The 25,052-nt window shown below is 45.3% G+C and overlaps 2 protein-coding genes across 3 annotated transcripts in view; one reads left to right on the forward strand and one right to left on the reverse strand.

The window, feature by feature from the left end:
* Positions 1 to 25,052, forward strand: part of LOC126292035 (amyloid-beta-like protein) — a 1,795,419-nt gene that overhangs the window by 1,282,212 nt on the left and 488,155 nt on the right. The window lies entirely within an intron of this gene.
* LOC126292045 (uncharacterized) overlaps positions 1 to 25,052 on the reverse strand; it is a 50,417-nt gene that overhangs the window by 9,009 nt on the left and 16,356 nt on the right. The window contains exons 2-5 of one of the 2 annotated variants that reach the window (XM_049985845.1): positions 18,572 to 18,681; positions 12,540 to 12,744; positions 9,895 to 9,980; positions 3,059 to 3,248 (exon numbers count right to left, since the gene is read on the reverse strand). In XM_049985845.1, the coding sequence (XP_049841802.1) occupies positions 3,059 to 3,248; positions 9,895 to 9,980; positions 12,540 to 12,744; positions 18,572 to 18,628 (538 nt within the window). In that variant the 5' untranslated portion in view covers positions 18,629 to 18,681. Of the gene's footprint in view, positions 1 to 3,058; positions 3,249 to 9,894; positions 9,981 to 12,539; positions 12,780 to 18,571; positions 18,682 to 25,052 lie in introns of those variants that run through there. The other variant, XM_049985846.1, reaches the window with a different exon arrangement.

A 25,052-nucleotide genomic window follows, 5' to 3' on the forward strand; every position in this document is an offset into this window, starting at 1 on the left:
GCACGTAAACTTATGCAGTATTTATTTTCAACAATTCTTAAGGAAACATACACTTGTGACGATTTTGAACTGCAGTCGATTTTATGAAATTCACTCGCAATTGCGGAATAAATTAGGTATGAAGATCTTACCTGTTGGTGACATATGAAAATTTGTGCCAGGACTCGAATCCGTATTTCTCACTCGTCGCAAGTCGCGAATGGTCGCTTTAACCACTTCCTGAAATCGTGCTCGCACAACCAATGTGGTTAAAGCAGCTGGTCGCACAGACAGGAAATTTGAGTTCGATTCCTTTTATGGCACAAATTTCTTGTGTCACAAATAGGTAATATCTGCATACCTAATGCTGTTAATGTCAGAAAGATAACGCAATTGCGAAAAAAATTTCATAAAATTTATACAGTACAGTACAGTAGAGAGACCCCGTGGTCTAATTTGTGTGTGAATCAGGCAAATTATATGTTCCAGTTCATCTGTGATGCTGAATACAGGTTGAAACAACGAATTGAAATTTCTACCAAGTACAGGATTCGTACCCAGGTCTCCTTACTCACTTTCTTACTGCGAATAACACAACTGCCTGGATTAAACTAGTACATCTCCGTCTCAGCCTTGCTACAAATTTTAATTAATTGTTTCGGTCTGTATTCATTGTCATAAAATTGTATGTGAATTTTGAGATATACAGAATGTGATATTTAGTGTACACAGGTGCCATCTCTCACAGTATAACCTGGCTAGTCAGTGAGTCGAGCTGAGATTGGATGACAGACACAGGTACATTACTCCTTGCTGCTTGAGCTCCATATCAGAGCTCTTCAATCATGGTAGCTAGTGGAATGCAGCATCCCAGTCTCTCAGCAACCCATTTCAGATGTTGTCAGTGGATACGTGAAGAATGTACTGGGCAGGGCGACAGTCTAATAACTCCTTACATTAGGACAGCACATAGGAAAGGAAGAGGTAATTAGAAATGGAGCTCAAGCTCGGATTATTCCAAGATGGAGAACCATCTCGGCATTAACCTGGAGAGCTGTAGCCAAATCACGCAGCACCTAAATCTACAAGGGCGGACGCAGCTCAGAACCGTCGTCTTCCCTTCGAATGTGAGCCAGTGTGGACTCTTTCTCTGTTTGTGTTACCCTGTTAAAACGTAATGTGACAAATACTTCGAAGATATTGCACAGACACTAGTGTCAACAGTCAAAACTGTAGTGGGTGCTGTCCAGGTCACATGCTGTGGAACCAGATATGATGCATGTTTACCCATTCGCACGCTATACCAAAACACCAAGTACTGGCCAGGTATGACAGTGAAAGATGCAGTCTGGAAACGGTCGTTCTACTTCAGCCATGGACTCATACATCGTGATTCTGCACCACAGAACTGCGACTCATCTGAAAAGAAATTTCTTTGTCCAGGGTTTTCGTTCTGTTGCTGGTGCTCCATCGTCGTCGCACAGTACCTGTGGACACTTGTCTTGCTACAAACGAACTCATTTACTGAGTTGAGGTATCTGTTACGGCAGCACGGTCGAGCGAACAATATGACTGTCCTCTCGTGCGCTAATCGCGCAGGGCCGTTGAAACCCTGCATGGTGTTGAGTATGGCTTTCCAAAGCTGTGTGGTGTGTTGGGGCTAATGGGCGCTCAACATCGAGGTCATCGGCGCCCTGACACACATTAAAAGGAACGAACGTGGACAGACCTAAGAAAACTAAAGCACACACTCAAAGAAAGCAGGAAAAGAAGGAAAATGCTACATAAGAAAGTAAAACCTAAGGGAAGGGGAAACATAGCAACAACAATGTCACAGGAAATTGTTATTGGCTGGCCACTTACATAAAATATGGGCGAGCTTGTCACACAGTGAGCAAATTAAAATCCTCTCCCTAAAATCTTTGTAAAAACATTTGACATGCCACAGAACTTTAAAACTTTAGCCACATTCGTCCGAGTGTTGCCTAAAAGAGATGGCAGGTCCGCTGGCAGGTCAGCTGCAGCCCGCTGGTCAGAAAATAAAACGCAATCCAACCAAACGTGGCGCACAGTGACCTGGACGCCGCAAGCACCACGCATTGGAGGGTCCTCTCGCCGGAGCAGGTAGCCATGCGTCATAGGGCTGTGGCTCATTGATTCTGTATGCATATGGCAGTCGTGGAATCCTGATTAAGACGATCAGCTGTGTAGTGGAAGTATTAACTGCAGTGTCATCGAATTCTGACACATTCTGATAGACAAATTTTCTTCTTCTTAGACGAAGCGTAACATGATCAGAAACAAATAACAATTAAATGCCATCTGAAGAGGAACACGGTGCATAATTGTATATAACGTACAATATGCAGTTGGAATTACAACGATTCAGATTGCATGATTGCACTAAAACACTGTTCATACTCATATCCTAGCGGTTGTTACATTTCATGCCAGTTGGAATTTTTATGAATGCCACCTTCATGGTGTTTTAATGGCCAGTGGTGTAGTAACGCCCGAAGCAGTTTTGACAAGTTACGTCATAGTAATCTCAGCCAAGGCGGAACAATGTTTCACTACTTTTAGCAGGCAATGCAACTTCCAGGAGAAGAAAATATAATTTCTGAGACCATTTATCACTGTTGTGTTCACACATTAAGTCCTGAAAGAGTTTTGCTACACTAGTCAAACATCGCTTTTCCAATCGTCATTTGTCTTACACAAATGACGTCTGAAAATCAACTGTTCCGTTTCTTCATTTAGTATCCACCAAGGCAATTTCTGTTCAGTTAAATATTCGCGGTAGACAACTTTCTCCTCCGCCTAGTATTTCTGCTGCTCCTTGACTGCATAAAAAGTCACTCCACGCAAATTATCTGAAAATTTTTAAAAACAAGACGTAACCTCACAATCCACGCATGTTTCAAACTGTATAGAGCTGTTACATGGGATCGGAAATTCATTACGGAAGTGGATATTTGTAAGCTGGAATTACAGGAACAACTTGGGACAGTATAGATACATTGGTTTGTGGATTCTGGTTTTGGGAGCCCTGTAGAGACATAGTGTACGTAGGACTCACCGAGATACAAGATGGCGGACACAGGCAGCGCGATGGCAGCGCCGCGCATGGTGAGTGTGGCAGGCATGGCGAACTCCATGGCTGGCCGGTCTTGGAGGAGCACCACCTCCACAGCCACCACCTGCATTGCTGCCACGACCACCACCAGCGTGCCCCCAAACAGGAACAGCTGCAGCACTCGCTCCAGCTCCTGACAACACCACGTAGCTCACTGAAACCATCTCACTCAATCCCAAAGCTGCACAATACGTGCCGCGTATAGGGTTACTCATAAATAACTCCATGGTTACAGAATTGGACTCTACATCTACATCTACATCCATACTCTACAAGCCACCTGACGGTGTGTGGCGGAGGGTACCTCGAATACCTCTATCGGTTCTCCCTTCTATTCCAGTCTCGTACTGTTCGTGGAAAGAAAGATTGTCGGTATGCCTCTGTGTAGGCTCCAATCTCTCTGATTTTATCCTCGTGGTCTCTTCGCGAGATGTACGTAGGAGGGAGCGATATACTGCTTGACCCCTCGGTGAAGGTATGTTCTCGAAACTTCAACAAAAGCCCGCACCGAGCTACTGAGCGTCTCTCCTGCAGACTCTTCCACTGGAGTTTATCTATCATCTCCATAACACTTTCGCGATTACTAAATGATCATGTAACGAAGCGCGCTGCTCTCCTTTGGATCTTCTCTGTCTCTTCTATCAACCCTATCTGGTGCGGATCCAACACTGCTGAGCAGTATTCAAACAGTGGGCGAACAAGCGTACTGTAACCTACTTCCTTTGTTGTCGGATTGCATTTCCTTAGGATTCTTCCAATGAATCTCAGTCTGGTATCTGCTTTACCGACGATCAACTTTATATGATCATTCCATTTTAAATCACTCCTAATGCGTACTCCTAGATAATTTATGGAATTAACTGCTTCCAGTTGCTGACCTGCTATTTTGTAGCTAAATGATAAGGGACCTATCTTTCTATGTATTCGCATCACATTACACTTGTGTTACATTGAGATTCAATTGCCATTCCGTGCACCATGCGTAAATTCTCTGCAGATCCTCCTGCATTTCAGTACAATTTTCCATTGTTGCAACCTCTCGATACACTACAGCATCATCTGCAAAAAGCCTCAGTGAACTTCCGATGTCATCCACAAGGTCATTTATGTATATTGTGAATAGCAACGGTCCTATGACACTCCCCTGCGGCACACCTGAAATCACTCTTACTTCGGAAGACATCTCTCTATTGAGAATGAGATGCTGCGTTCTGTTATCTAGGAACTCCTCAATCCAATCACACAATTGATCTGATAGTCCGTATGCTCTCACTTTCTTCATTAAACGACTGTGGGGAACTGTGTCAAACGCCTTTCGGAAGTCATGAAACACGGCATCTACCTGTGAACCCGTGTCTAAGGCCCTCTGAGTCTCGTGGACGAATAGCGCGAGCTGGGTTTCACACGACCGTCTTTTTCGAAACCAATGCTGATTCCTACAGAGTAAATTTCTAGTCTCCAGAAAAGTCATTATACTCGAACATAATACGTGTTCCAAAATTCTACAACTGATCGACGTTATAGGTCTATAGCTCTCCATGGTTTCAGAATTGGACCGTGTCGAAAACACAATATATGCCGAAAATACACAAACATCAGTCGTTCGAGAATCTCCTAGTTTTGTTTCGGTATACACTCCTTAGTGTAGTTAACACCAGGTGCATGCATATCAGAACAAGGGAGGAAATCATTCACTCCATATTGTCACACTGAATTAGTTTATGCCTGTAGATAGATTACCCATTGAACAGATTTCCAAAGTGGAAATGATGTGACGCCTTCCCAGGCAATTTATGTCTGCAACTTTAATGAAATGCACGCACACAATGATGCATGCCACGTGGTATACAATGCCTATGTTGTGCACCTGTAATGTGCATTAAAAATTCGGAAAGATTCACTATCAACTGCTAACTATTTTCGATGTGTCTGCTAGTTTTTTTGTACTCAGAATTTGAAACCCAGGAAGTACTTACGAATTAATCTGTGTTCCTGACAAAATTGAAATTCTGCCATAAGCTAAAATCGGGCACTGAAATAAATTCAGTATAGACAAGTGACAATTTTTGCCAGACCGGAAGTCGAACTCTAGTTTCTCGTTTTACTCGAGTGATCGCCTTAACAGCTTTGGCTACCCGAGAAAAATTCCCAGTTTGTCACATAAAAATTCTGTAGCTCCCCGCCCCCCCTCTCCCCCCCCCCCCCCCCCCCCGTCCATCACTCTCACTGCTAGTAGCTTCATGCTGATCCCTGCGAGAGATTGGATGAGGTTGCATCTGCGCAGAATGCTTAGTTGCCGTCAAGGCACATATATTTTTTTTGTATGTAGGATGCCTCTTCTTTTCGACATTTCCAAAGGGACAGTTACCACACAGGCAAAGAAAACCTCTGTTGAGTTGGGCACATAAGTCTACCACTGTTCAAATGTGTGTGAAATCTAATGGGACTTAACTGCTAAGGTCAGCAGTCCCTAAGCTTACACACTACTTAACCTAAATTATCCTAAGGACAAATACACACACACCCATGCCCGAGGGAGGACTCGAACCTCCGCCGGGACCAGCCGCACAGTCTATGAGTGCAGCGCCTTAGGCTGCTCGGCTAATCCCGCGCGGCAAGTCTACCACTCTCCTAAAATAATCTTGTTCTTGTAGTAGTCATTAGCCCAAAAGCAGGTTTGATGCGTTTATCTGTCATGAAGTACTATCTGAGGTCTGTCCAGCCACCAGTGTTTAACATCCAATGGCACGTTATCTGGAAGTACTTTTACTTAACGCACGAACTGTGACTGAGGAACTGAATCGTATACATTACTGACACCAGTTACCGGACTCAGGTCACACACAAACAGAATCGCTCGAATATTAAATCACTTCACTCCTGCATTTGCCATCATATGCATATATTTGCGTCGTGGGTGCCCAGAACTGCAACAAGGTACTTGAGGTTTCCGCATGGAAGTCTGTTGGAACCCTTGCTTCTCATGTTGTGTATTAATAACATTACAGACAGTATTAGTAGTAACCTCACAGATGATGTAGTTGTCTGTAATGAAGTACTACCTGAAAAAAATTGGCACAAATAGTCAGTGATATTTTGATAAGATTTCAAACTGAGGCAAACCTTTGTAATTTTCTTCAAATGTTCAGAAAGGTAAAATTAACATAGTATCTTGCGAATGCAATACCATAGGTGTAACAGTTTGTAGGTATATAAATGGAAAGATCCATACGCTCAGTCATAGGTAGAGCAGATGGCAGACTTTGGTACCATGGTCTGACACAAGGAAAATGCAGTCACTCTACAATGGAAGTTACTTACAAAACACTCGTGCGACCTATTTAAAATACTGCTCTCATTTTGGGGATTCATACCAGATAGATTGAATAGGGGATATTACAAAGAAGGGCTCCAAATATGGTCACAACTTCGTTTCACCCACAGGAGATCATCATGGAAATGCTGAAAAAACCTGAATTGGAAGATGGTTGAAGATACACCTGCGAAAACTTCGAGTTTCAAGAACTGGTATTAAGTGAAGAAATAGAGATTTTATTCAGCCCCTTTATATCGTTCCCATAGGGCCTTGAAGAAAAGATTAATTGTAGTGGGCACGGCAGTACATAACCAGTTAATTCTTCGCGTTCTCTCTTCGCGACTGTAACGGAGAGGAACAGTAGTAAGTGGTCCACTGCTGAGTACCCTCTGCCACGCACCTCACAGTGTATGTGGATGTGGACGAAGCTGCCCACGATAGCCGGACTTTTGAAAGTCTTCGTCACTGACGTATGCCTGTTGCACTCCAAATATGTTGGAACCTATATGCAGATCTTGGTCTCCCTCTATTTTTACCACTCACACTTTGCAGAGTTACTAAATTACTTGTTCCTAGCCCCTTCATGAACAGTAAAGCGTGTTGTCTTAATAAACTGTACATAGTGCTCGTCAGACGTTCGAAATATATTGTATACTTCCCTAATACTTCCCATAAGATAGCTTCATCGCTAGGAGTCAACCAGTGAAGGGACTCAGAGAGTTTAACCACGTCACCAGACAGAAGACTAAGCTGCTGTCTGATGTCCCTATGCCTGCAGAGGATGAGGTAGCCCCAGGATACGATCTGCCCTACCCTGTTTGGAGATCTATCAGTCCTTTTAGGAAGGGTGTCTCCCACTGCATGACCAATGCACAGATATACGGCATCCTTACAGCTGTTCTGCGAGTATGGGATTAAACAAGATCAGGTAAATGGTGTTCGTCAAAAGTTCGAAATACCAAATACTCTCCCCATAAACCTGAGTTCCATGACGTCACTATAAAACAGCTTCAATCTAGACTCAGCTGATGGAGGGAACCTTGGGATCTAACCCTGTCACCGGATGGAATCGAGTAAGTTGCCGTGGCTATTCCTATGCCTGCAAAGGAAGACTTAGCCCAGGAAACGATCTGTCCTACGCTGTCTCGAAATCACTCAGTCGCCTTAGGGTAGGCGTCCCATTGCAAGACCAACACGTAAAAGTGAGGCATCCTTCCAGTTGATGGAGACGTGCCCTGCAAGTGCAAAACTACAAAAGATCTGGTACATAGTATTTGTTTGGCGTTCAAAATATAAGATCACTCCCAATAAACCTGAGTTCCGTATAGTCATCATAAAATAGCTTCATCGCTAGACTCAGCTGATGGAGAGAATTTTGGAATCTAACCAGACGGAATCAAGTAAGCTGGTGCTGGATATTCCTGCAAAGGAACAGCTAGCCTCAGGAAATGATCTGCTCTGAATGTTTGGAGATGACTCAGTCGTCTCAGGGTAAATGTCCCCTGTTGCATGACCAGTATGCAAAAATGGGGTATCCTTCCAACTGAGAGAGACATGTTCACAAGTGCAGAATAACACAAGACCTGGTACGTAGTGATCGTCAGGCGTTGAGAATATGAGGTACACTCCCTGTAAAAATGAGCTTCATTAGGTCACCATAAACTAGCTTCACCGCTAGACTCAAACATCAGAAGGAACCATGCGGTCTAATCGCATCACCAGATGGAGGAATAAACTGCATCCTGATATACCTGTGCTTCCAAAGGAAGCTCTAGCCACAGGAAACGATCTGCACTACCCTGTTTGGAGATAACTCAATTATCTCAAGGTAGACGTCCCCCACTGCAAAGCCAGCATTTGGAAATTGGGCATCCTTCCAGCTGACGGAGACGTTTCTACAGAACAATACAAGCTCTGTGCCACTTGTTCGTATGACCTCCACTGGAACTACCTTGAACAGCACAGGACTTGGTTGAGGCAAATACAAGTCCATCGGAGTTGCTGCGCTCTGATTATGCTTAACGGACATTGAAATAATTGAGTGCCCACAAAACAGCCACAAGGTTATAGTGTGGAATACAGTACAGACAGAGGACGAATGATATGAGTGTTACAGAAGCATGTCGTAACATGGCGGGCACCGGGCGTTAGCCAAGCTGATTCCGATTAAACACATTTCAGGTAGTCATCATTGTTGATGTTGTGGTCTTCAGTCCTGAGACTGGTTTCATGGAGCTCTCCATGCTACTCTATCCTGTGCAAGGTCCTTCATCTCCCAGTACCTACTCCAGCTTACATCCTTCTGAATCTGCTTAGTGTATTCATCTCTCGGTCTCCCTCTACGATTCCGTTCAACTGCTCTTCCAAGTCATTTGCTGTCTCTAACAGAATCACAATGTCATTGGCGAACCTCAAAGTTTTTATTTCTTCTCCATGGATTTTAATACCTACTCCGAACTTTTCTTTTGTTTCTTTTACTGCTTGCTCAGTATAATGCGTTCACTATGCTGTTTTTAGTAGCTTACCCGCAGTCCTATTTTTTTTAAATTCATTATTAAACCGACTCCTGCATTACCCCTATTTGATTTTGTATTTATAACTCTGTATTCACCTGACCAAAAGTCTTTCTCCTCCTTCCACCGAACTTCACTAATTCAAACTATATCTAACTTTAACCTCGCCATTTCCCTTTTTAAATTTTCTAACCTACCTGCCCGATTAAGGGATCTGACATTCCACGCCCCGACCCGTAGAACGCCAGTTTTCTTTCTCCTGATAACGACATCCTCCTGAGTAGTCCCCATCCAGAGATCCTAATGGAGGACTATCTTACCTCCGGAATATTTTACCCAAGAGGACACCATCATCATTTAACCATACAGTAAAGCTGCATGCTTCGGGAAACATTATGATGTACTGGCCAAAAATTTGTTTCGTGCAAACGTACAGTGAATTTCCTTTCGTGATATCAGTGCATCGGTTCCAGTCCCGTTACAAATCTAGCAGTACGCGTCGGAATTGCTTCAATGTCTTCCTTTAAACTGACCACGTATGGATCCCAAACAGAACTCAAGAATAGGTTGCACCAGCGTCTTATACCTAGTCTCCTCTACAGATGAACTACGCTTTCCTAAAATTCTCCCAATTAACCGCAGTTGGCCATTCGCCTTCCCTACTGCAATCTTTACATCGTCGTTCAATTTCATAAACGACATGACTACGCCAAGCGGCATACTACTAATTCTGTATTCGAACACTACGGCTTTATTTTTCTTACTCATCTGCAGTAACTTAAATTCTTCTATATTTAGTCCATGCTTATTTCTATAGAGATTTTCGTTCTCAAAAACGGTCAAATTGAATGAGTATAGGACGTGTTCCTTAATACTACTACGTATAGGTGTCTGTGGTATTTTGCCGATGGTTTCACATCTATAAATGTCCTGTGGCTGTCACCACTCACCATCAAGGCGGCCACTAGCAGCACGATGGACAGGCTGGTCTTCACAACTCCCAGCGCCACGAACGAAATCGCGATCATCTTAGCTTCTGTTGAAAGAAAGAAATGGAAAGCTCGTTAGTTGAAATGGCTGTATGTCTTCTTAGATCGTATCCTTCTTCTCATTAAGAAAACTTACGAGTTGCTGGTTGTATGTATGATGTAGCGTACAGCAAAGTCTTTAGGCTACATCATCCATACCAGCAACGTTAATTAATAGGGGAAGAATTTCATCGTACACTGATCCGCCAGAACATTATGAGCACCTACCTAATAGGTTGTGTGTCAACCTTTGGCACGGATAAAAGCGGAGACGCGTCGTGACATGGAAGTAGTGAGGTCTGGGTGGGTCGCTGGGAGAATTGGCACCACATCTGTACACACACACAGAAGTTACCTAATTCCCATAAACTCCGGGGATGCGGCGATGAGCTCTGATGCCACATTCAATCACATCCCAGATGTGTTCAATTGGGTTCAGATCTGCCAAGTTGGAGGGCCTCTACATAAATTGATCTCCACACTATTGCTCGAACCACTCCGTCACACTCTCGGCCTTGTGACAGGGCGCATTATCTTGTTGAAAAATTCCACAAAAATGGTTCAAATGGCTCTAAGTACTGTGGGACTTAACATCTGAGGTCATCAGTCCCCTAGACGTAAAACTAACCTAACGACATCACACACATCCATGCCAGAAACAGGATTCTAACCTGCGACCGTAGCGGTCGCGCGGTTGCATACTGTAGCGCCTAGAACCGTTCGGCCACAGCGGCCGACGAAAAATGCCACAGCCATCGGGAAATATGATCTTCATGAAGGGGTGTACGTGGACTGCAAGTACTCCTCGGCCGTCATGATGCCATCCGTGCACGCGCTCCACTCGACCCATGGGTGCCCACGTGAATGTTCCCCAGAGCATAATGGAGCCACCACCAGCTTGTCTCCGTCCTGTTGTAGAAGTCCCAACGAGCTGTTCCCCCAGAAGACGACGGATTCGCGCCCTCTCATCGTCATGATGAAGAAGGTATCGGGATTCATCAGACACTGCAATGCTTTGCCACCTCACCATGCTCCAGTGCCGATGGACAGGTTCCCATTTTCAGTCGTAGTTAACAATATATACTATGATGGTATCTGTTCTTTCAGACGTGTCCGAATGAACAGATACCATCGGTGCCCATGCAGCTCAGATGGATAGAGCGTTTGCCATGTAAGCAGGAGATCCAAGGCCTGAGTCCCGATTGGGGCACACATTTTCATCTGTCCCCGATGATGTATGTCAACACCTGTAAGCACCTAAGGGTGTTCATTTCATGGTAGTTGACAATGTCGCGGTGTTAACATTGGAACATGCATGGGTCGTCGGCTGCAGAGGCCCATCGTTAGGAGTGTTCGATGCACTGTGTGTTCACATACACTTGTGCTCTGCCCAACATTGAAGTCTGATGTTAGGACCGCCACTGGTCGCTGCCTGTCCTGTTTTACCAGTCTTCCCAACCTACGACATCCGACATCTGTAATGAGGGGTGACCGCCCAACCCAACGCCGTCTGGACTTAGTATTGAAGGCACTCAGCACGGCACTCCTCGAACACCCGATAAGTCGTGCGGTTTCTGAAATGGTCGTGCCTAGCCCCCAGGCCATCGCAATCTGCCCTCGGTCAAACTCAGATAGATCACGGTCTTTCCACTTTCTACACACAGACAGCACTGATGCCACATGGACTGTGCGTGTGTCTGACTAGCTATCATTCCTCGCCAGGTGAAGCTGCTATCGCCTGGATGGGGATTACGTCGATAGTACATCGGCCACTGTCCGCTGCCTGTTCTGTTTTACCAGTGTTCCCAACCTACGACATTCGACATCTGTAATGAAGAGTGACCGCCCAACCCAACGATGTCTGGACGTGGTTCCACTTTGGTGTTTCCACGTGTTGAAGACACTCACCACGGCACTCCTCGAACACCCGATAAGTCTTGCGATTTCTGAAATGGTCGTGCGTAGCCTCCAGGCCATCACAATCTGCCCTCGGTCAAACTCAGATAGATCACGGTCTTTCCACTTTCTACACACAGACAGCACTGATGCCACATGGACCGTGCGTGGGTCTAGCTATCATTCCTCGCCACGTGAAGCTGCCATCGCCTGGATGGGGATTACGTCGATAGTAGATCGGCCTCTGTTCGCTGCCTGTTCTGTTTTACCAGTGTTCCCAACCTACGACATTCGACATTTGTAATGAAGGGTGACCGCCCAACCCAACGATGTCTGGACGTGGTTCCACTTGGTGTTGCCACCTGTTGAACACACTCACCACTGCACTCCTCGAACACCCGATAAGTCGTGCGGTTTCCAAAATGGTCGTGCCGTGCCTCCAGGCCATCACAATCAGTCCTCGGTCAAACTCAGAGAGATCACGCTCTTTCCTCTTTCCACACACAGACAGCACTGATGCCACACGGACCGTGTGTGTGCCTTGGCTAGCTGTCATTCCTCGCCAAGTGAAGCTGCTATCGCCTGGCTGGGGACTACAGCGATAGTAGATCGGTGGTGATAATGTTCTGGTTGATCGGTGTACGTAGCCTCACGAAAAGAAGGTAACTGACCGTATAGATCCCGAGAAGCTGCGATGGCCTCCCTCTCGGACGCGGACAGCCGCTCCAGGCGCCGGCTCAGCAGCCGGAAGATCCTGAAGTCGATGGGGCTGGCTCGGTACTGCAACCCGGTCTCTCCAGGCTGGACCGCGGTCTGCGCTACCGCCGCCCAAGACAGCCACAGGCGGCCCGCTGCGATCACCAGCACCCCCACCACCTGCGGACGCGACGCACCCATCCTCACCTGTGTGGCTAAATACGAGGGTCACTCCAAAAGAAATTCACACTATTTTTTAAAAATCCATCTTTTATTCTACATGTTTGAAAGTTTTAAACTGTGTAGATACATCCTTTACGAACACACAATTTCCATCCCTCTCAAGTGCCTAACGCCGTCTTGGATCAGCGCCTTTATACCCACACGGTAAAATTCTGGAGCCACTGTTTGGCAGTCTTTGTCTTGTCTTCCTCGCTCCCTCCCCTCCACCCCCCCCCCTTCACCCCTTGCTTAGTTCCTCGGCCTTCGAATTCGGATGGATCTCCGCCGATGGTGCTCCGTTCCTTTTTCCGCCGACTTTTATTGGAGTTTCGGAAGGCTGTTGTGCTTTACACTGATGGCTCTAAATCTGCTGATCATGTGGGATTTGCCTTCAAGTCCTCTGTTGGAACGGAAAATCGTCTGCTGTCACCTACATGTGGTGTGTTTACTGCGGAATTGATGGCAATTTCCCAGGCCCTTACCTTTATTAAACAGTACAGACTCTCCAGCACTTTACCTTTGATGTTGGCTGACGATTCCCGGATGTTCGACCTCGTTCTCGGTTTCCTCCGGGAAAGTGGTTTTTACTCTCAGTTTTAAGGTTTTTAATCTCTCTCTGGTGTTGGGGCAGGGCGGTGAGTGTTGGGGTATCTCCCACTGTGAGCCGTCTTTGGAGATTCCCGACTCCCCTCCCTGGCCGAGATCCTCTTTTCTTCCCCTTTTACTCTGTTTTTATCATTTTTTAGGATTGGTTAGTCTCCTTTTCCCATACGCACTTCTACATTTTAGCGGTTGCACCTTTTTAAGTCGCAGGTGGTCTTGCCTCTGCTGCTTCAGAGGTGGGATATTTCGTGCCTCTAGCATAGCGTTGGGTTAGCTCTCTTGCTGACTTACCTCATTTTGTTTTTACCGTTGACAACATGACTGCCATTTAACATTTTTTAGCCTTTTCCCTTTTATCGTTCTGACTTTTCTGTGATGTCACGCTATCAGAATGGACCACATTTGAAACAAGGGACTGATGACCTTGCTGTTTGGTCCCTTCAACCCCAACCAACCAAGAGAACCAACTGTTTGGCAGCGTGCACATGGGAGTCATCATCTTCAAGCCTTGTTCCACAGAGAGAGTATTTTAGTTTCCCAAAGAGATGATAGTCACATGGAGCAAGGTCAGGACTGTAAGGCGGGTGTTTCAGTGTTGTCCATCCGAGTTTTGTGATCGTGTCCATGGTTTTTTGACTGACATGTGGCCGTGCATTGTCGTGGAACAGCAAAACGTCCTGCTTTTGCCGATGTGGTCGAACACGACTCATTCGAGCTTGAAGTTTCTTCAGAGTCGTCACATTTGCATCAGAATTTATGGTGGTTCCACTTGGCATGATGTCCGCAAGCAAGAGTCCTTCGGAATCAAAAAACACCATAGCCATAACTTTTCCAAGCAGAAGGTGTGGTGTGAATTAATTTTTCTTGGGTGAATTTGCATGATGCCACTCCATTGATTGCCTCTTCGTCTCTGGTGAAAAATGATGGAACCATGTTTCATCACCTGTCACAGTTCTTCCAAGAAATTCATCTCCACCATTCTCATACTGTTCCAAAAGTTTGCTGGATACCGTTTTTCTTGTTTCTTTGTGAGCCACTGTCAGCATCCTGGGAACTCACCTGGCACAAACCTTTTTTAACGCCAAGACTTCCAGTATATTCTGTAAACACTTCCTTCCCCTGTCCCAAGGTAGCGTGACAATTCGTTCACTGTGATGCGTCTGTCAGCAGCCACCAATTCGTTACCTCTTTGCACATTGTGTGGAATGTGTGCAGTACGAGGCCTGCCGCTCCGAGGACAATCCTCAATATTGCGGTGCCCGCTTTCATGACATAACCTGCTTGCCCACCGACTAACTGTACTGCGATCGACAGCACCATCTCCATACACCTTTTTTAACCTCTTGTGGATGTTTCCCACTGTCTCGTTTTCACAGCACAGGAATTCTATGACAGCACGTTGCTTCTGACGAACGTCAAGTGTAGCGGCCATCTTGAAGACATGCTGTGACAGCGTCACTCACGGGAACAGGGTGAACTAAGTTTGAAAACAAACGGGAAGGATGTATCTATACACTGTAAAACTTTCACACACACCCCTAGAATGAAAACTGTATTTTTACAAAAATAGTGTGCATTTCTTTTGGAGTGACCCTCGTACGAGGGGCGTTAGATAAGTTATGCAAAAATTATTTTTTTTCGGATCGCAGGTTTTTTTTTTCTCAGGATTTCAATACACCATATTATTTCCGACTCTTTCGACTGCAAAACTCTTTTTCGGCATAATCACCGTTTGGTGCAGTTATTTTATGGGACCTTATTAGCAGGGCAAATATGCCCACATGGTACGAGTCCACTGGTCGACTTGACAGCCAATGTCTAGCTCCATCAATAACCTCTCCCCTTCATTGGATCAAGGAGATGGAATCTCTTCAAGGTCTTCTGTGGACGGCGAGGAACCAAGTTGTCACACACCTTTGAGTACCCCAACTGGAGGAAAAGAATGATGGGACTACCAACAGAGACGTCCAGTTGGGCAGCGAGGTGTTTCATTGTGATCCGTCGATCACCTCGATTAAGACTGTCTGTACAACCCAACACTGAAAGAGTCAGATAGAGTGTCTGCACGCTACAACAATGAAAGAGCCTCTTGGTTCAAATGGCTCTAAGGACTATGGAACTTAACATCTGAGTCATCAGTCCCTTAGACTTAGAACTAGTTAAACTAACTAACCTAAGATCATCACATCCATGCCCGAGGCAGGATTCGAGTCTGCGACCGTAGCAGCAGCGCCGTTCCGGACTGAAGTGCCTAGAACCGCTTGGCCACAGCGGCCGGCCCATTCAAAGTGACTGGGACAATTGAGAATAGGGGGAGAACATAGCAATCAACATCCTCAAAAGCTCGTACCACTACAGTACCCTCCTTCAGCTGGATCTGTCGCACCGAAATAAATTTCTGGACGAGGTTCCTCGTGAAACTCAGTTAATTATCGATGCCACAGTCTGTGATAGACTGTAGTGGTTAATAAAAAAGAAAAAAGAGAAGAAAATAAAAGGGTGAAAATGTGGGAAGAAATGGTGAAAAAAGGGGTTTTTAAAATCGTTAAAGACCGTGAAAAGGGGGAAGAATGAAATGCAAATCGGACTTCGATTACTGAAAATTCGGAAAAGCTTTTGTTGGGGTGTTCCTTGTGGCGTTTCTGCGCAAAACTCAAACCAATTTCCACTACAAAAATTAATTGAAAGAGAACAGAGAATAACAAAATGTGATTAACAGGGGGAAATGGCGTAGATAAGAGTTCATTCTTTACCATGTTAACATGTATTCTCTTGTGCGGCGATCAGGTCTTGTTCTGCAAAAATCTCCTGGCTAATTTCTCCGTGAAAAGTCGTAGCTCCTCCGAAATCTTGCAATAAATTTCATTGTCCAGGAATTACTAAAGCTTTTGAGAATGTTGACTGGAATACCCTCTTGCAAATTGTACAGGTGGCAGGGGTAAAATACAGGGAGTGAAAGGCTATGTACAATTTGTACAGAAAGCAGATGGCAGTAATAAGAGTCGAGGGACATGATAGGGAAGCAGTGGTTGGGAAGGGAATGAGACAGGGTTGTAGCCTCTCCCCGATGTTATTCAATCTGTATATTAAGCAAGCAGTAAAGGAAAAAAAAGAAAAATTTGATGTAGGTATTAAAATCCAGGGAGAAGAAATAAAAACTTTGATGACATTGTAATTCTGTCAGAGACAGCTAAGGACTTGGAAGAGCAGTTGAACGGAATGGACAGTGTCTTGATAGGAGGATATAAGATGAACATCAACAAAAGCAAAACAAGGATAATGGAATGTAGTCGAATTAAGTCGGGTGATGCTGAGGGAATTAGATTAGGAAATGATCCACTTAAAGTAGTAAAGGAGTTTTGCTATTTGGGGAGCAAAATAACTGATGATGGTCGAAGTAGAGAGGATATAAAATGTAGACTGGCAATGGCAAGAAAAGCGTTTCTGAAGAAGAAAAATTTATTAACATCGAGTATAGATTTAAGTGTCAGGAAGTCGTTTCTGAATGTATTTGTATGGAGTGTAGCCATGTATGGAAGTGAAACATGGACGATAAATAGTTTGGACAAGAAGAGAATATAAGCTTTCGAAATGTGGTGCTACAGAAGAATGCTGAAGATTAGATGGGTAGATCACATAACTAATGAGGAGGTATTGAATAGAATTGGGGAGAAGAGGAGTTTGTGGCACAACTTGACAAGAGGAAGGGACCGGTTGGTAGAACATTTTCTGAGGCATCAAGGGATCACATGTTTAGCATTGGAGGGCAGCGTGGAGGGTAAAATTCGTAGAGGGAGACCAAGAGATAACTACACTAAGCAGATTCAGAAGGATGTAGGTTGCAGTAAGTACTGAGAGATGAAGAAGCTTGCACAGCATAGAGAGCTGCATCAAACCAGTCTCAGGACTGATGACAACAACAACAACAACAACAACAACAACTGGAATTACTAATGTATACAAATTAAAACCGTCTTGATATTGAATGCAATGATTTATACGTTGCTGCTTCCATCCTCCAAATTTCATATAAACTTCCACAATGCGTCTGCACATCAATAAGTTTTTTCGGCTCAATTCGACCAACACTAGCTAATAAGTTTTTTCGTCTGAATCATACTAAGACTGGCGAATAAGTGAAATTAAGCTTCCGCTCTTAAGAGACAAGAGCGGGTAGAAAACAAAAACAGTTACAATTTTTGTACGTTCATTTCCTTATATCCAGAATGAGATTTTCACTCTGCAGTTGAGTGTACGCTGATATGAAACTTCCTGGCAGATTAAAACTGTGTGCCAGACCGAGACTCGAACTCGGGACCTTTGCCTTTTGCGGGCAAGTGCTCTAGCTTTTTTTTTTTTTAATCTTTATGTTTTGGTCGTTACGGACATCATATGACAAGTTCGCTTGTTGATCTTTGCGCTCAGTTTTTTTTTATTACAAAGGCCAACCAGCTCTCTGACCGAACACGCTGAGCTACCGTGCCGGCAACCATCTGAGCTACGGAAGCTCGACTCACGCCAGGTACTCACAGCTTTACTTCTGCCAGTAGGAGACGAGATACTGGCAGAAGTAAAGCTATGAGTACCGGGCGTGAGTCGTGCTTCGGTAGCTCAGATGGCATCCGCAGTGTTGGCACAGCGGTAGCATCGAGGCCTTTCATTTTTAAGCCGGCACGGTAGCTCAGCGTGTTCGGTCAGAGGGTTACGCGCCCTCTGTAATAAAAAAACTGAGTCAATCGATCAACAACGAACATAAATGGATGTCTTACGACGTCCGCCCCGAGCAGATGCAACGAACACATGCGAACAAAATGAGATTAAAAAAAAAATAGTAGAGCATTTGCCCGCGGAAGGCAAAGGCCCGAGTTCGAGTCTCGGTCGGGCACACAGTTTTAAACTGCCAGGAAGTTTCATTTTCTTATATATTTTCTCTGCCGTCTAGCGTTCGTACAGCTGCGACGGTATAATTTATATCTGAGGGAACGAGTGTAGCGCGGCGAAATTCTAAGTCCCGCTACAAGACGACATTAACGTCTTTTCTTCCGGGGGGTGACAGTCGAGCAGTCACAAGATTGGACCTGCAGTTTAGTTTCGAGCAATGGACAGCCTGTTATGAACGATCTGGATTCTTTGAGTGCGATTACAGAATATCATACATGCAGGAAGCGCATTTGTGACTTACCGTGAAGAAAGCTGCGAAGGTGACGACGCCATTCCGATGCCAGCAGCAGAGCGCCATCGTGGGCCTAAGTGCCGAACCCGTTCAGCAGGGCACAGCCTGGCCCTGTGCGCCTGCAAACACCACAGCGGGATAGTCAGATTTGCGCTCGTACGGTGACTCGCTGACAGTCGTCCGTCTCCTGTGCCATCTACATCTACATCTACGTTTATAGCCGGCCGCTGGTGGGCGACCGGTTCTAGGCGCTTCAGTCTGGAACCGCGTGAACTCTACGGTCGCAAGTTCGAATCCTGCCTCGGGCATGGATGTGTGTGATGTCCTTAGGTTAGTTAGGTTTAAGTAGTTCTACGTTCTAGAGGACTGATGACCTGAGATGTTAAGTCCCATAGTGCTCAGAGCCATTTGAACCATTTCTACATTTATACTCCGCAAGCCACCCAGCGGTGTGTGGCGGAAGGCATTTTACCAGCCACTGTCATTACCTCTATTTTCTGTCCCAGTAGCGTTTGGTTCGCGGGAAGAACGACTGCCGGAAAGCCTCCGTGCGCGCTCCAGTCTCTCTAATTTTACGTTCGTGATCTCCTCGGGAGGTATAAGTAGAGGGAAGCAATATATTCGATACCTCATCCAGAAACGCACCCTCTCGAAACCAGGACAGCAAGCTACACCGCGATGCAGAGCGCCTCTCTTGCAGTGTCTGCCACTTCAGTTTGCTAAACATCTTCGTAACGCTATCGCGCTTACCAAATAACCCTGTGACGAAACGCGCCGCTCTTGTTTGGACCTTCTCTATCTCTTCCGTCAACCCGACCTAGTATGGATCCAACACTGATGAGCAATACTCAAGTATAGGTCGAACGAGTGTTTTGTAAGCCACCCACTTTGTTGATGGACTACGTTTTCTAAGGACTCTCCCAATGAATCTCAACCTGGCACCCGCCTTACCCAACAATTAATTTTATATGATCATTCGACTTCAAATCGTACCGCACGCATACGCCCAGATATTTTACATAAGTAACTGCTACCAGTGTTTGATCCGCTATCACATAATCATACAATAAAGGATCTTTCTTTCTATGTATTCGCAATACGTTACATTTGTCTATGTTAAGGGTCAGTTCCCACTTCCTGCACCAAGTGCCTATCCGTTGCAGATCTTCCTGCATTTCGCTGCAATTTTGTAATGCTGCAACTTCTCTGTATACTACAACATCATCCGCGAAAAGCCGCATATGACTTCCGTCACTATCTACTAGGTCATTTATATACAGGGTGTTTCAAAAATCACCGGTATATTTGAAACGGCAATAAAAACTAAACGAGCAGCGATAGAAATACACCGTTTGTTGCAATATGCTTGGGACAACAGTACATTTTCAGGCGGACAAACTTTCGAAATTACAGTAGTTACAATTTTCATCAACAGATGGCGCTGCAAGTAATGTTAAAGATATAGAAGACAACGCAGTCTGTGGGTGCGCCATTCTGTACGTCGTCTTTCTGCTGTAAGCGTGTGCTGTTCACAACGTGCAAGTGTGCTGTCGACAACATGGTTTATTCCTTAGAACAGAGGATTTTTCTGGTGTTGGAATTCCACCGCCGAGAACACAGTGTTGTTGCAACAAGACGAAGTTTTCAACGGAGGTTTAATGTAACCAAAGGACCGAAAAGCGATACAATAAAGGATGTGTTTGAAAAATTTCAACGGACTGGGAACGTGACGGATGAACGTGCTGGAAAGGTAGGGCGACCGCGTACGGCAACCACAGAGGCCAACGCGCAGCTAGTGCAGCAGGTGATCCAACAGCGGCCTCGGGTTTCCGTTCGCCGTGTTGCAGCTGCGGTCCAAATGACGCCAACGTCCACGACTCGTCTCATGCGCCAGAGTTTACACCTCTATCCATACAAAATTCAAACGCGGCAACCCCTTAGCGCCGCTACCATTGCTCCACGAGAGACATTCACTAACGATATAGTGCACAGGATTGATGACGGCGATATGCATGTGGGCAGCATTTGGTTTACTGACGAAGCTTATTTTTACCTGGACGGCTTCGTCAATAAACAGAACTGGCGCATATGGCGAACCGAAAAGCCCCATGTTGCAGTCCCATCGTCCCTGCATCCTCAAAAAGTACTGGTCTGGGCCACCATTTCTTCCAAAGGAATCATGGCCCATTTTTCAGATCCGAATCGATTACTGCATCACGCTATCTGGACATTCTTCGTGAATTTGTGGCGGTACAAACTGCCTTAGACGACACTGCGAACACCTCGTGGTTTATGCAAGATGGTGCCCGGCCACATCGCACGGCCGACGTCTTTAATTTCCTGAATGAATATTTCGACGATCGTGTGATTGCTTTGGGCTATCCGAAACATACAGGAGGCGGCGTGGATTGGCCTCCCTATTCGCCAGACATGAACCCCTGTGACTTCTTTCTGTGGGTACACTTGGAAGACCAGGTGTACCGCCAGAATCCAGAAACAATTGAACAGCTAAAGCAGTACATCTCATCTGCATGTGAAGCCATTTCGCCAGACACGTTGTCAAAGGTTTCGGGTAATTTCATTCAGATACTACGCCATATTATTGGTACGCATGGTGGATATGTGGAAAATATCGTACTATAGAGTTTCCCAGATCGCAGCGCCTTCTGTTGTTGACAATTGTAACTACTGTAATTTCGAAAGTCTGTCTGCCTGAAAATGTACTGTTGTCCCAAGCATATTGCAACAAACGGTGTATTTCTATCGCTGGTCGTTTAGTTTGTATTGCCGTTTTAAATATAACGGTCATTTTTGAAACACCCTGTATATTGTGAAAAGCAATGGTCCCATAACACTCTCCTGTGGCACTCCAGAGGTTACTTTAAAGTCTGTAGACGTCTCTCCATTCAAAACAACATGCTGTGTTCTGTTTGCTAAAAACACTTCAATCCAGCCACACAGCTGGTCTGATATTCCGTAGGCTCTTACCTTGTTTATCGTGACTGGAAAAGAAAAGGAGGTATCCACTGTGAGCCAAAACGTTCTGACCACTACCCACCGCAACTTTGGAACTCGCCTGGTGTTGGCGTTGCGAAGACGTGACGCAGTAACAGAAGTATGTAAGTGGAGCATACACGGACGGAGGTAACCCAAGCGAAGATACGGGCTGTAAAAGGGGAAATCCATTGACATAAGCAACTCTGACAAAGGGAAGATAATTACACTACTGGCCATTAAAATTGCTACACCACGAAGATGACATGCTACAGACGCGAAATTTAACTGACAGGAAGAAGATGATGTGATATGCAAATGATTATCTTTTCAGAGCATTCACAAAAGGTTGGCGCCGGTGACGACACCTACAACGTGCTGACATGAGGAAAGTTTCCAACCGATTTCTCATACACAAACAGCAGCTGACCAGCGTCGCCTGGTGAAACGTTGTTGTGATGCCTCGTGTGAGGAGGAGAAATGCGTACCATCACGTTTCCGATTTTGATAAAGGTCGGATTGTAGCCTATCTCGATTGCGGTTTATCGTATCGCGATATCGCTGCTCGCGTTGGTCGAGATCCAATGACTGTTAGCAGAATATGGAATCGGTGGGTTCAGGAGGGTAATACGGAACGCCGTGCTGGATCCCAACGTCCTCGTATCACTAGCTGTCGAGATGACAGGCATGGCTTTGTAACGGATCGTGCAGCCACGTCTCGATCCCTGAGACAACAGATGGGGACGTTTGCAAGACAACAACTATCTGCACGATCAGTTCGACGACGTTTGCATCAGCATGGACTGTCAGCTCGGAGATCACGGCTGCATTTACTCTTGACGGTGCATGACAGACAGGACCGCCTGCGATGGTGTACTCAATGACGAACCTGGGTGGACGAATGGCAGTACGTCATTTTTTCGGATGACTCCAGGTTCTGTTTACAGCATCATGATGGTCGCATCCGAGTTTGGCGACATCGTGGTGAACACACATTCGAAGCGTGTATTCGTCGCACCATACTGGCGTATCACCCGGAGTGATGGTATGGGGTGCCATTGGTTACACGTCTCGGTCACCTCTTGTTCGCATTGACGGCACTTTGAACAGTGGACGTTACATTTCAGATGTGTTACCAGCCGTGGCTCTAGCCTTCATTCGATGCCTGCGAAACCCTACATTTCAGCAGGATAATGCACGACCGCATGTTGCAGGTCGTGTAAGGGCCGTTCTGGATACAGAAAATGTTCGACTGCTGCCTTGGCCAGCACATTCTCCAGATTTGTCACCAATTGAAAACGTCTACCCAATGGTGGCCGAGCAACTGGCTCGTCACAATACGCCAGTCACTACTCTTGATGAACTGTGGTATCGTGCTGAAGCTACATGGGCAGCTGTACCTGTACACGCCATCCAAGCTCTGTTTGACTCAATGCCCAGGGGTATCAAGGCCGTCATTACGGCCAGAGGTAGTTGTTCGGGGTACTGATTTCTAAGGGTCTATGCACCCAAATTGCGTGAAAATGTAATCACATGTCAGTTCTAGTACAATATATTTGTCTAATGAATACCCATTTGTCAACTGCTTTTCTTCTTGGTGTAGCAATTTTAATGGCCAGTAGCGTAATTTAACCTCTAAGGCACAGGTACTGTATCTTCCTCTCATAAAACACATTTTGGACAAGACATGATTCCATGTACACCTACGACACTATAGACCACGGTTTCCCAAACTGTGTTCCGCAGAACACTAATGTTCTGTGGGAAAATTGTTAATAGCCGGGCGGTTTTTTTCGCAGTACTAATAATTTCTGTGTTATTACGATTAAAAATTGATGTAATCAATGAGTGAAATAAGCTGTTCTCATTTTAAAAAAAAGTTTATCAACATTCAAAATAAACAAGGTGTTTCATCAAAGTATCAACATCATCATAATTTTCGTCAGAGGACGAGTTTGGGGACCCCTGCACCACACTAACTGAATAATAAATGTTCTTGAGCTAAGTACACTGTTTACGTTATCTTACGCCTCTTTTTGTGTATCCTGTTTCACGTAACTGCTGCCATTGCATCAAGGTTTGACCTCGAACTAATTTCCGAGAATGGCGGATGCGGACTTCCTGCTTGCAACGCGGGGATTTGTCTAGTGTAATCTGGACATTGACCATGTCACAATGTTGGCACCCTGCTAGACCACGGGTTGCGTGTCTGGATGTGGAAGGAGAGGGCAGGGGCTTGGGAGACACTGAGGCACCCTGTCGTTAAACAGAACTCTCTGATGAGGACGATGTCTTTCGCGACGGTACTTGTATGTAAAACGGTCTCGGATTTCTTGCCACGTCAATTCGGAATAAAATCTCGAGCTTTCGACGATAGCCTTCATCGTCAGGAACAACTAACGATGACGATGGGGGTAATCGTCGAGAGCTCGAGATTTTATCCCGAATTGACGAGGCAAGAAAACCGAGAATGCTTTACATACAGCATTCTCTGATACAGACGCTTTTCGACACAAGAGGTGCAGTTAAGGTCCTCGGTCCTGACTATCTTCTAGTCTTAGAGGGCAGTATGCAGAGGAGCTATAATCTGAATCAGATTACACCGTTTTCCTTGATTTCAGTAAGCTATTTGACACTGTCCCGCATTGCGCTTTAATGGAAAAAATACGAGCTTGCAGGGTATCGGAGCAGACCTGCGATTGGATTCAAGACTTTCTTGCAGATGGAACTCAACACGTCACAATAACGGAACTAAATCTACAGATGTAAAGGTAATATCCGGAGTACTACAGAGAAGTGTGATAGGACCGATGCTGTTTACAGTATATATAAATGATCTAATAGAAAGAGCTGGATGTTCATTAAGGCTATTCGCAGCTGATGCTGATGTTTATACGGAAGTAGCAAAGCCAAAAGATAGTAAAAAATTGCATGACGACCTGCAGAGAATTGATGAATGGTGCAGACTCCGGCAGTTGACTCTGAACGTAAATAAATGTAACATATTGCGCATACATAGGAAAAGAAATCCGCTGCTGTACAGCTACACTATTGAAACTTCCTGGCGGATTAAAACTGTGTGCCGGACCGAGACTCGAACTCGGGACCTTTGCCTTTTGCGGGTAAGTGCACTTGTTTTTGTAGCTCAGGTGGTAGAGCACTTGCCCGCAAAAGGGAAAGGTCCCGAGTTCGAGTCTCGGTCCGGTACACAGTTTTAAGCTCTCAGGAAGTTTCAGGACAATTATTGCTTACAATGTTTATAAATTATCTAGTAGAAAGCATCGGATCCTCTTTAATACTGTTCTCAGATGATGCGGTCGTCTATAACAAAATCTAGCTATTTAAACCCCATTTTGATAATTCCCTCGCGATTTGCCTTTTTTTTCTTAGATTGTACACAGAATGTAGATGCGTTACACCTACACAGTTAGAAATGTTATCATGTGGATATGCAAGCATTCAGTGCTCTTCCCGGAAATTTGACGTTTGTTGGTTG

This window comes from Schistocerca gregaria, chromosome 9, assembly GCF_023897955.1.
Source record: "Schistocerca gregaria isolate iqSchGreg1 chromosome 9, iqSchGreg1.2, whole genome shotgun sequence".
NCBI classification, from domain to species: domain Eukaryota; kingdom Metazoa; phylum Arthropoda; class Insecta; order Orthoptera; family Acrididae; genus Schistocerca; species Schistocerca gregaria.